This window comes from Opisthocomus hoazin, chromosome W, assembly GCF_030867145.1.
Source record: "Opisthocomus hoazin isolate bOpiHoa1 chromosome W, bOpiHoa1.hap1, whole genome shotgun sequence".
Lineage (NCBI taxonomy): Eukaryota > Metazoa > Chordata > Aves > Opisthocomiformes > Opisthocomidae > Opisthocomus > Opisthocomus hoazin.
Window position 1 is genome coordinate 48,243,277 of NC_134453.1, and position 12,162 is coordinate 48,255,438.

The 12,162-nt window shown below is 50.0% G+C and overlaps 1 protein-coding gene across 8 annotated transcripts in view; it reads left to right on the top strand.

The window, feature by feature from the left end:
- The first annotated feature begins 816 nt into the window (after window positions 1-816).
- Window positions 817-12,162, top strand: part of LOC142365612 (single-stranded DNA-binding protein 2-like) — a 270,478-nt gene continuing 259,132 nt past the window's right edge. For 7 of the 8 annotated variants that reach the window (XM_075446549.1, XM_075446550.1, XM_075446551.1 and 4 more), the window contains exon 1: window positions 827-925. In XM_075446549.1, coding sequence (XP_075302664.1) covers window positions 867-925 — 59 coding nt within the window. In that variant the 5' untranslated portion in view covers window positions 827-866. Of the gene's footprint in view, window positions 926-12,162 lie in introns of all 8 variants that reach the window. The other variant, XM_075446555.1, reaches the window with a different exon arrangement.

A 12,162-nucleotide genomic window follows, 5' to 3' on the forward strand; every position in this document is an offset into this window, starting at 1 on the left:
CAGACCCTAAGGCAGTTTGGGGCTGGGTTTCAGGGCCCTGCAACTGCTGAAGGGACTTCTTTGGGTCACCGTGGACGCTAAAGACAGTTGGGGTGGAGGGGAGGAGGGGGACAGAGGCAGCGGCAGAGCCGCTCTAAATCCCAGGGTGGTGGCAGAGGCGACTCCATGCTGGCTGCGCCCCCAGCCTGCAGGGGATGGAGGGCAAAGCGCACTCCACAGCTGGTGTAATGGGCTATGGGCGGGGAAGGGGTGCTGAGGAGGGCGGCAGTGCGTGGTGGCCTGTGCAGCTAGCTGAACAACGGGGAGACTGGGAGCTGCCTGGTGGTGCTAGCTGCAGAGTCCAGTCCGCACTTTCCCTCTCTCCTTCGTGCTCTCCCTCGCTGGTAGCAACGGAGGGCGGGTATCGAGCACTCGGAACAGCGAGTTGTTTAAAATCCTTCTAGAACCGTTTCTAATTCCCCCTTGCACTGGAGAGCGCAAGTGGGGGAGGGGGGAGGGGAGAGAGGGGGAGAGAGGGGGAGAGAGGGGGAGAGAGGAGGAGAAGGAGGAGAAGGAGGAGGAGGAGGAGGAGGAGGAGGAGGAGGAGGAGGAGGAGGAGGAGGAGACGAGAGGTTAGGGGGAGAGAGAGGGAGGAGGAAAAAGCAGTCTGTCCTGTTCTGTCTGTCAATCACCGCGCGGGGGGCTTGCCCTCCTGCCCGGCAGGCCAATGGGGGTGTGTGTGTGGGTGGGTGTGTGTGGGTGGGTGGGTGTGTGCGCGGGTGCGCGCGGGTGCGCTGGGTGCGGCAGCGTCTCTATGGTGACGGGGCTGTTCCCGGGGAGGCTGTGGTGGGTTGACAGGTGCGTGACAGTCAGAGCTCTCTGCAGGCATGTACGGCAAAGGCAAGAGCAACAGCAGCATCCCGTCCGACAGCCAGGCCAGGGAGAAGTGAGTACAACCTGCCTGACTGGGAGCCTACACACGCATATACCTTGCACAACGTAACTTTCCTGCTCGCGGGTGATATGGCCGGGTGCACGCTCCGGGAAAGGAGAGGGGAATTCGTGGGGAGCGGAAGGGAATGGGCGGGAACAGGTCAGGGCAGCGAGAGGCAGGGAGGAGTTGGCCCGTAGGGGCCCTGGCTCTCGAACCGCGGTGAGCAGAGAGGCCCGACACAGGGGCTGGGGGCGATGTGTAGGAAGGAGATCGAGGCTGCCCTCTGTCCGGGAAGGGATCCCTCAGCGCCCCGCGGCGGGAGAGGTGGCGGGACAGAAGGGGCTGGCAGGGGCTGGATGAGTGGGAAGGAGGGAAGCACAGGTCGTGCTGGCGGGGACCATTGCCCACCTCCCCTTCCCCACTCCTCATCGTGGCGGGATGTGGGGTCAGGGACGGCGACCGTTGAGCCGTCGGCGCGCTACGGTAAGGATGGAGGAGTGCACTTGGGTGCCCCTTCCTCCTGGCCCCAGCGGGGCCAGGAGTGTTTGTGGCAGCGCAAGGTTTTGGCACAACTTTGATAACAAAGAGCCTCAGCGTGGCTGCGGGGGACGGTGCTGCCGCCGGGTGGAGGCGGGGGCATCGGGAGCCTCCCACTGCTGCTTTATAATTCTCTAGCACTCAACTTTTCATCGGGACCACGTATCTTCCTGCCCCTCCCCGTCTGTCTTCCTTTTCTCCGCCTGGTTGGCCCTGCCGGCTGTGCCTGGGCCCGGGGTGCGGGCAGCGGGAGGGGGCACGGAGTGAAGTGCATTGTTCTCTGGGAGTTAAAATGGGTTTACTGCAAGGGGGGGGGGGGGGAGGGGGAATTACATGCGAGGGACATTGTGTTTCAAGAGACAGGGGAAAGCAGTGGTGTGTTCATCGCTTTGTTTATTTTTCGTCCGTTAAAAAAAAAAACAACAGCAAAGGTGTTAGAAGAAAGCAAACGGTCATCGTGTGTGTGTATGTGTGTGCACATAAAAGGGGCACAAAACACTAAAACTTTGTCAAAATTGGCTAATGCTGAAACAGCCTGCAAGAACTACTTTTAGGTGTTGGCACTGTAATATGAAAAATATAAATAAAATCTGTTAAAACCATGTAAGAATTTCTTTATTTAAACATACACAGGAGGAAAAAATAATGAGAGACTTCAGACTGGGAGAAACTTGACAGTGCACATGAGAAATGCTGAAAACTGACAACGTAGCACGTGCAGTCAAACGCTCACAGCAAATATAGTGGCAGTGGTGGGACAATAAACAGTGTTGTTTGGTTGAGCAGGGTTTTAGGATTATTTCCTTCAGATATTGTAACGTTATACATTACTTGCAGATATAGTAGGTGCAAAATAATTGACTTTTGAGTAGTGTGTCTTTAAGTTCGCTGTAGTTGCAACTGTGCTTTGCATTACTGAGATTGGTTTAGCACAGGCAGGAGGTGATGGTTGTGAAGGAGGAAAAGCCGAATACAGCAGAGGAAGTGTGTAAGTGGCTTTAGCCTGGTCAAGGCTACCGAGTCGGTCTGCTGCAGCCTGTAGAAGGTTGAGAGAGGCTGTTGAGAGGGTCAGGTGACCTCTAACCAAAAATATGTTTGCACATGTCTTCTGAAAAAATAGTATTGCCTCAGAATTTCATTTAACATGACAATGAATAGTCCAAACATGAGTGATGAGTTTCCATTCAGGCAGTTTGTCTTGAACTTTCAACGAGAAGTGTTTTGGGTTTGGTGTTTTTTTTAATTGTTATTGTTGTTGTTTTTTGTTTTGGGGGAGGTGGGTTTTGCTACAGTATTTTAGGGACTAGATAAGAGGAGATGAGATTCATCTGACTGGATAAACAGTAGCCCTATAGGTTTATTTTAATTCCACTTTGCAAATCTACCTGATACAAGCTATACACAAAACTCTTTTGATTCTAGGGCTGAAACATTAAAATATTTTCATGCATGCTGCACCCGGAGCTCGCGGCTGGTGCATCTGGCACGGCCTATGCCCACAGTCTGCAGGTTGAAGATGTCAATCTCAATAAAGGTTCTGCATGCCAGTTGCTGATGCCAGGTCCAGTTCCATCACCGCTGCACTTTGCTCGGTTTCATCAAAGTCCATCCTTCATTCATTTCGGTGATTCTTACTGTAATACCATTGATATGGTATATAGCAAATAAAGTAGTGATGTCATACAGTAGTAGGGTTCTTTAGCAATTAACATCATACAATTTAATTTATTGGCTGTTCTCACCCAAGATTAAATCCCTGGACTTCCGCATCCTTCCGCATCACCCACCAAATGCACCCAGGTCCTTGAGCAAAAGCGATCCCGTGGATGGATTTGGCTTGCCTGAGGCAGGGCTAACCCAGACTGTCTTCCCTAACATATTCTTCAAGTGCACTACAGGGACTTTATCCGCTTCTGCAGTACGTGGAAGTTTTGATTGGGCAAGGCCAGCTTGATTGGTAGATTCCTTGTTGGTAAATAAATGAGATGACTTTTGATAAATGTCTATCCCAATGTTTGAAGGTTCTACCACCCATTGCTCTCAGGGTAGTTTTTAGCAGTCCACTGTATTGTTCGATTTTCCTGGAGGCTGGTGCATGACAGGGGATGTGATACACCCACTCAGTGGCCTCAATTGGCAACAAAGAATCACGCAGTTGCTCTCTCACTCCTTCCCCCTCCCCGGTGGGATGGGGAGGAGAATCAGAAGGAAAAGGCAAAACTCGTGGGTTGGGATGAGAACAATTTAGCAGAATGGCAAAGGGAGAAGAAAATAACAATAATACTGACAAAAAGAATATGCAACATGCAATATTCTCACCACCCGATGCTTAGCTTGCTCCTGAGTAGCAAATCCCCCTCCTTCAGCCAGCTCCCCACTTAAATACTGAGCATGACATCACATGGTATAGAATATCCCATTTGATTGGCTGTTTTGGGTCAGCCCAACCAGCTTCTTGTGAAAATTAACTCCATCCCAGCTGAACCCAGGACATTATCCACCCCTTATTCTAGACCATCTATGTCATGCCCAGGGTCCACACTTTTCTATCACTTTTTCTGGTTTTACACGTACATATACACATACACACACACAAATGTCATTTCCTTAGTCTATGGACCATCCCTCTAAAGTGTCCATTGAGTTCATTTAGTGTATGATGTTGGGCTCCATCTGTTGTAACAGTCCTTCAGGACAGAAGAGATGACTTGTGGCGTTGGATGGTCGCATGCTGCATCTGGAGCTCGCGGCTGGTTTTATGAAAGTTCATCTTTTATTAATTTGGATGATTCTTACTGTAATACCATTGATATGGCATATAGCAACTACAGTACTGATGGCATACCGTGACAGGGTTATTTAGCAATTAACTTAATACAGTTTAATTTATTGGCTAGTCTCACCCAAAATCAAATCCCCATGAGGTACGCATCGGACTTCCCTACCCTTCTGCATTATATATCAAAAGCACCCAGGTCCTTGAGCAAAAGCAATCCCATGGATGGGTTTGCCTGTGCCTGAGGCAGGACTAACCCAGACAGTCTTTCCTAACATATTCCTCGTGCAATACGGGCACTTTATCCCCTTCTACAGTACGTGAAGGTTTTGACTGGGGAGAGCCAGCTCGATTGGTGGATCCCCTGGTGTTAAGTAACCAGGTGGCCTTTGCTAAATATCTATCCCAATGTTTGAATGTTCCACCACCCAGCACTCTCAGTGTAGTTTTTAGCAGTCCATTGTATCGTTTGATTTTCCCGGAGGCTGGTGCATGGTAGGGGATGTGATACACCCACACAATGCAATGTTCTTTGGCCCAGGTGTCTATGAGGTTGTTATGGAAATGAGTCCCATTGTCTGACTCAGTTCTTTCTGGGGTGCCATGTCACCATAGGGCTTGCTTTTCAAGGCGCAGGACAGTGTTTCAGGTGGTGGCATGGGGCACGGGATACGTTTCCAACCATCCGGTGGTTGCTTCCACCATTGTAAGCACATGGCACATGCCTTAGCGGGTTTGTGGTAGTGTGATATAATCAATCTGCCAGGCTTCCCCATATTTGTATTTTAGCCATCGTCCTCCGTACCACAGAGGCTTTACCTGCTTGGCTTACTTGATTGCAGCGCATGTTTCTCATTCATGGATAACCTGTGCGATGGTGTCCATGGTCAAGTCCACCCCTCGGTCACGAGCCCACCTATATGTTGCGTCTCTTCCTTGATGGCCTGAGCTGTCATGGGCCCACCAGCGGAGGGGAGGGGCAATATAGCATCTGTGTGGTTATTTGTTGCTGGCTGGGGCTAAACCAGGACATTTGTTTAAAGGCTTGTTGTTGCTCAGGGCCACATTTAAAATCATTCTTTGTCTGAGTCACTTGATAGAGAGGCCTTAGAAGCAGACTGTAATTTAGAATACACATCCTTCAAAAACCCACAATGTCTAAGAAGGCTTGTGTTTCCTTCTTGCTAGTTGGTGGAGACATAGCTGCTACTTTTTTGATCACATCCAACAAATGTTGCTGAAATGTTTCTGCATATCTTGCAGCTGACTCAGGGGTGGGGATCAAGTTACTGTCTCTGGCTCTGCCTCTTCCTCCTGCTCTTGTGATGGCCCTGGTTCATCGTCATCCCTTTCTGGGCGAACTGGTCTTTTTGTGTATTTCTATGTATATAAAAAATCACTTTTCGTCTACATGATAGATTTCTGCACTTTTCTATCACATACTAGTAATTACTTGTTGTAGATTTACACGTGTATTCCCTTTGCTATCAGTCATACTCATTTTTTGATAACTGCACAGACATCACATACATTAAGATTAAAAAAGGAAAGCATTATTGCATGTTCTGTGTTCATCACTGCTGTCCTTATTTGCTCCACCCACTCCCTTTTCTAGTTTACAGCAAATGGAGATACAACTCTCAGGTCACAGTTCAAATCTGTTTCTTCAATAAGATAAATTCAAACACTCCAATGTTTGTGCAATTATGGAATTCTTCAGGAATGTTACACTGAAAATCAGCATATTCAAGAGATGTTTACTCAGCAGCTGAATAAGTTTACTTCTTTATTCTAGACCATATCTCCTTTTCAGAGATTCTGAAATTTCTCCTTTTTCAGCTGCCTGTAGAAGGCCTCATCGACTTCCTTTTCCTGGTCAGGTGGCCTGTAGTACACACCCACAAAAGTGTCACCCGTATGAGCCTGTCCCTTAATTCTTACCAATAAGCTCTCCACTCATTCTTCATCCACCCCCAGGCAGAGCTCAATACATTCCAGTTGCTCCCTCACATAAAGAGCAACTCCACCACCTCGCCTTGCAGGCCTGTCTTTCCTAAAAAGTACCTAGCCGTCTATGACAGCATTCCAGTCATGCGAGCTGTCCCTCCATGTCTCTGCAAATGCAATGAGATCATGTCCCTGCGATCACACACAGATCTCTAATTCTTCCTGCTTGCTCCCCATGCTGCGTGCATTGGTGTACAGGCATTTCAGAGAGGAACTCGAGCATGCCCCCTTTGATCTGTGCATATATTCTTCACGGAATCACAGAATCACAGAATGGTAGGGGTTGGAAGGGACCTCTGTGGGTCATCTAGTCCAACCCTCCTGCCGAAGAAGGGTCACCTACAGCAGGCTGCACAGGACCTTGTCCAGGCGGGTCTTGAATATCTCCAGAGAAGGAGACTCCACAACCTCCCTGGGCAGCCTGTTCCAGTGCTCCGTCACCCTCTGAGGGAAGAATTCTTCCTCATGTTCAGACGGAACTTCCTGTGCTTCAGTTTGTGCCCATTGCCCCTTGTCCTGTCGCTGGGCACTACTGAAAAGAGCTTGGCCCCATCCTCCTGACACCCACCCTTCAGATATTTTTGTAAGCATTTATTAGGTCCCCTCGCAGCCTTCTCTACTTCAGGCTGAACAAGCCCAGCTCCCTCAGCCTCTCCTCATAGGAGAGATGCTTCAGTCCCCTCATCATCCTCATAGCCCTCCACTGGACTCTCTCCAATAGCTCCTCATCTTTATCAAACTGGGGAGCCCAGAAATGGACAGAGTACTCCAGATGGGGCCTCACTAGGGCAGTGTAGAGGTGAAGGAGAACCTCCCTCGACCTGCTGGCCACACTCCTAATGCACCCCAGAATACCATTGGCCTTCTTGGCAGCCAGGTCACACTGCTGGCTCATGGTCAACCTGTCGTCCACCAGGACACCCAGGTCCCTCTCCACAGAGCTGCTCTCCAGCAGGTCCGCCGCAAGCCTGTACTGGTGCATGGGGTTGTTCCTCCCCAGGTGCAGGACCCTGCATTTGCCCTTGTTGAACCTCATCAGGTTCCTCTCTGCCCAACTTTCCAGCCTGTCCAGGTCACGCTGAATGGCAGCACAGCCTTCTGGTGTATCAGCCACTCCTCCCAGTTTGGTGTCATCAGCAAACTTGCTGAGGGTACATTCTAACTCTTCATCCAGGTCGTTGATGAAGAAGTTGAACAAGACTGGGCCGAGTACTGACCCCTGGGGGACACCACTAGTTACAGGCCTCCAACTAGACTCAGTGCCGCTGACGACAACCCTCTGAGTTCTGCCATTCAGCCAGTTCTCAGTCCACCTCACCGACCACTCATCCAGCCCACACTTCCTGATTTTCCCTAGGAGGATATTATGGGAGACAGTGTCGAAAGCCTTGCTGAAGTCTAGGTAGAGAACATCTATGGCTCTCCCTTCATCTACCCAGCCAGTCATTCCATCGCAGAAAGCTATCAGATTGGTCAGGCATGACTTCCCCTTGGTGAATCCATGCTGACTACTCCTGATAACCTTCTTTTCCTCCACTTGCTTGATGATGACCTCCAGGATAAGCTGCTCCATCCCCTTTCCCGGGATGGAGGTGAGGCTGACTGGCCTGTAGTTCCCTGGGTCCTCCTTCTTGCCCTTTTTGAAGGCTGGAGTGACATTGGCCTTTCTCCAGTCCTCGGGCACCTCTCCTGTCCTCCAGGACCTCTCAAAGATGGTGGAGAGTGACTCAGCAATGACATCCGCCAGCTCCCTCAGCACTCGTGGGTGCATTCCTTCGGGGCCCATGGATTTGTGAGTGTCCAGATTGCTTAAGCGATCCCTCACACAGTCCTCCTCGACCAAGGGAAAGTCATCCTCTCTGTGGGCTTCTTCTCTTACCACCGGGGCCTGGGATTTCTGAGGGCCTGCCTTGGCACTGAAGACTGAAGCAAAGAAGGCATTCAGTAGCTCTGCCTTCTCTGCGTCCTCTGTCACCAGGACACCCGCCTCATTCAGCAGCGGCCCCACATTGTCCCTAGCCTTCCGTTTGCTTCTTATTTGATCCCTGCACAACACATTCAACCATTTTCTAAGCAATTCTTTCTCCTTTGTCTAATGCTGCCAGATACTACATTGGACATTCTCTTATTTTTTTTAAATGTATGTTTAAAGTGGAATGGGGGTTGTGGACATTTCATAACACTTTGTCTCTGCCGCTCCTTGTCCTCATGCTTTTACTCTGCTCCAGCAAGAGATCCCACCCACAGGAAACAGTCCTTCCAGAACTGCTCCGGCCTGGGTCCTCTTTCCATGGGCTGCGGTTCTTCAGGAACAGACTGCTCCAACATGGGTCCTCCAGGGGCCACAGTTCCTGCCAGGAGCCTGTGTGTGCTCTCCATGGGCTGCAGCTTCCTTCAGGGCACATCCACCTGCTCCGACATGGAGTCCTCCACGGGCTGCAGGGTGGACATCTGTTCCGCTGTGGCCCTCCACGGGTTGCAGGGGAATCTCTGCTCCAGTGCCTGGATCAACCTCCTCCCCCTCCTTCTTCACTAACCTTGGTGACTGAAGAGTTGTTTCTCTCACATATTCTCACTCCTCTCACAGCAGATATTGTGCAGCATCTTTTACTGTTTCTTAAATATGTTGTCACAGAGGTGCCGCCAGCTTCACTTGACTAGCTTAACTGTGGCCAGTGGTGGGTCCATTATTGAGCTGGCTGAAACTGGCTCTGTCCAACATGGAGACAGCTCCTGATGTCTTCTCAGGGAGGCCACACTTGCAAACCCCCTCCTACCAAAACATTACCACATAAACCCAATGCAACTAAATATATAAGTGAGATTAGGTGAAGGAATATTTGGACTGCAGATATTGACAGGACTGAGATACTTATAACAGAATCATAGAATCATAGAATGATTTGGGTGTGAAGGGACCTTAAAGTTCATCTAGGTCCAAACCCCCTGACAAGGGCAGAGACACCTTCCACTAGACAGGTTGCTCAAAGCCCCATCCAACCTGGCCTTGAACACTTCCAGGGAGGGGGCAGCCACCACCTCTCTGGGCAACCTGTTCCAGTGTCTCACCACGCTCATAGGAAAGAATTTCTTTCTTATATCCAGTCTAAATCTACACTCTTTCAGTTTAAAGCCATTACCCCTTGTCCTATCCCTACATGCCCTTGTAAAAAGTTCCTCTCCAGCTCTCTTGTAGGCCCCCTTCAGGTACTGGAAGGCTGCTATAAGGTCTCCCCGGAGCCTTCTCTTCTCCAGGCTGAACAGCCCCAACTCCCTCGGCCTGTCCTCATAGGAGAGGTGCTCCAGCCCTCGGATCATCTTTGTGGCCCTCCTCTGGACCCACTCCAACACCTCCATGTCTTTCCTGTTCTCCAGAGGGCTCCAGAGCTGGATGCAGTACTCCAGGTGGGGGTCTCACCAGAGCAGAACGGAGCAGCAGAATCACCTCCCTTGACCTGCTGGCCATTGTTCTCTTGATGCAGCCCAGGATACGGTTGGCCTTCTGGGCTGCGAGTGCACATTGCCGGGTCATACTGAGCTTCTCATCAACCAGCACCCCCAAGTCCTCCTCAGGGCTGCTCTCAATCCATGCTCTGCCCAGCCTGTATTGATACCAGGGATTGCCCCGACCCACGTGCAGGACCTTGCACTTGGCCTTGTTGAACTTCACGAAGTTTGCACAGGCCCACCTCTCGAGCCTGTCCAGGTCCCTCTGGATGGCAGTATGTAATTTGTAGTGTAATTAATAATGGCATACTTAAATTGTCTGTGTTGACAAGACATATGTTTTTCCAGAAGCAGACCAGCTTAGATAACCTTAACAGGGAAAAATTATGCATCTCTGTACTGTGGACATGTTGTGGTTTAGCCTGACTGGATGCCATGTGCCCACAAAGCTGCTCTGTCACTCCCCCTCCTCAGCTGGACAGGGGAGATAAGGTACGAGGAAAGGCTCATGGGTCGAGATAAGGACAGGGAGAGATCACTCACCAATTACCATCACAAGCAAAACAGACTGAACTTGGGGAAATTAACTTAATTCATCACCAAGCAAATCAGAGTAGGATAATGAGAAATAAGACCAAATCTTAAAACAACTTCCACCCACCCCTCCCTTCTTCCCAGGCTCAACTTTATTCCCGATTTGCTTTACCTCCTCCCCCCAAGCTGCACAGGGGGATGGGGAAATGGGGGTTGCGGTCAGTTCATCACACATTGTCTCTGCCACTCCTTCCTCCTCAGGGGGAGGACTCCTCACACTCTTCCCCTGCTCCAGCATGGGGTCCCACCCACGGGAGACAGTCCTCCATGAACTTCTCCAACGTGAGCCCTTCCCAAGGGCTACAGTTATTCACAAACTGCTCCAGAGTGGGTTATTTCCATGGGGTGCAGTCCCTCAGGAACAGACTGCTCCAGCGTGGGTCCCCCACAGGGTCACAATTCCTCCCAGCAAACCTGCTCCATTGTGGGCTCCTCTCTCCACGGGTCCACAGGTCCTGCCAGGAGCCTGGTCTAGCGTGAGCTCCCCACATTGTTCACAGCCTCCTTCAGGGCACATCCACCTGCTCTGGCATGGGGCCCTCCATGGGCTGCAGGTGGATATCTGCTCCACTGTTAACCTCCATGGGTTGCAGGGGGACAGCCTGCCTCACCATAGTCTTCACCACAAGCTGCAAGGGAACCTCTGCTCCAGCGCCTGGAGCATCTCCTTCCCCTCCTTCTTCACTGACTTTGGTGTCTGCAGGGTTGTTTCTCTCACATATTCTCACTGCTCTCTCCTGCTGCAATTTTTTTTCCCCCTTCTTAAATATGTTATCACAGAGGCGCTACCACCGTCGCTGATTGGCTTGGCCTTGGCCGGTGGCGGGTCCGTCTTGGAGCTGTCTGGCATTGGCTCTATTGGACACAGGGGAAGCTTCTAGCAGCTTCTCACCGAAGCCACCCCTGTAGCCCCCCTGCAGCCCCCCACTACCAAAACCTTGCCATGCAAACCCAGTACACATATCTAGGGTAGAAAGTGGCTAAAAAGCCATTGGGGTTGAAAACTAATAGATTGGATTCAGGTATCAATAGGGCAGTTAGATAGAGCCTAGGCTCTTAATGATATTGAACATACAGAACTATAAAAATGTTAATTACTGAAGAAGGAACATGGGCATTTGTGGAGTCCTGGCTGGACGAGAGGGGACATAGTTAGGTGCGTTGAGCAACCCAGGTTCCGATCCGGAAGTGAGCCTTGGGAGCGGCTGACACGGAACCCTGCTGGGAAGGCAGAGCGACGAGCTCGGGACACTGGAGCAGGGGGAACGTCACCGTTTCCTGCCACACTGTCACTTCCTTCCTGCCACGTTGTTGTTTCCTGCCACAGTACTGTTTTCACTTTGAGATGCAGCTCTGCACCAATCACAACGAGTTGCAGTAGTTTTGCCTATATATGGATTGGGGGCTTAACAATTCAGATGCTGTAATAGTTTTGCTATATAAACCTTGTTTTTGCTGACTAATAAAGGTGAACGATCATACTCATATTGGGGTCACATCGTTACAACGGATCCGTAACCCACGCCAACAGGCATTCTCAAAATGGGCACCAAAATGCACACATTTTTAGTTTATCTTTGGCTCAGATTGTATCCTGAATTTATTAACTATCTTGTCATTCAGATGTTATAATAATATGAAAGCCACTTGAAAACCTAGGAGAAAGTGCTGTTTTCACAATAGGGTCTAAAAAGTGTACTGTACTGTACATAAGGCTGTGGTCATATATTGAAAAATGAAGTTGAATAAATGTTCATTATCTTAAAAATCTATTCTCTGTGCTAAATTAGCAGGTGTTCTTTCAAAAGGTAACATAATTACATATGTACTGGAAGACTGCATCAACATGCACGTGGGTAATAACTGAATTTTCACAGGCAAGATATTG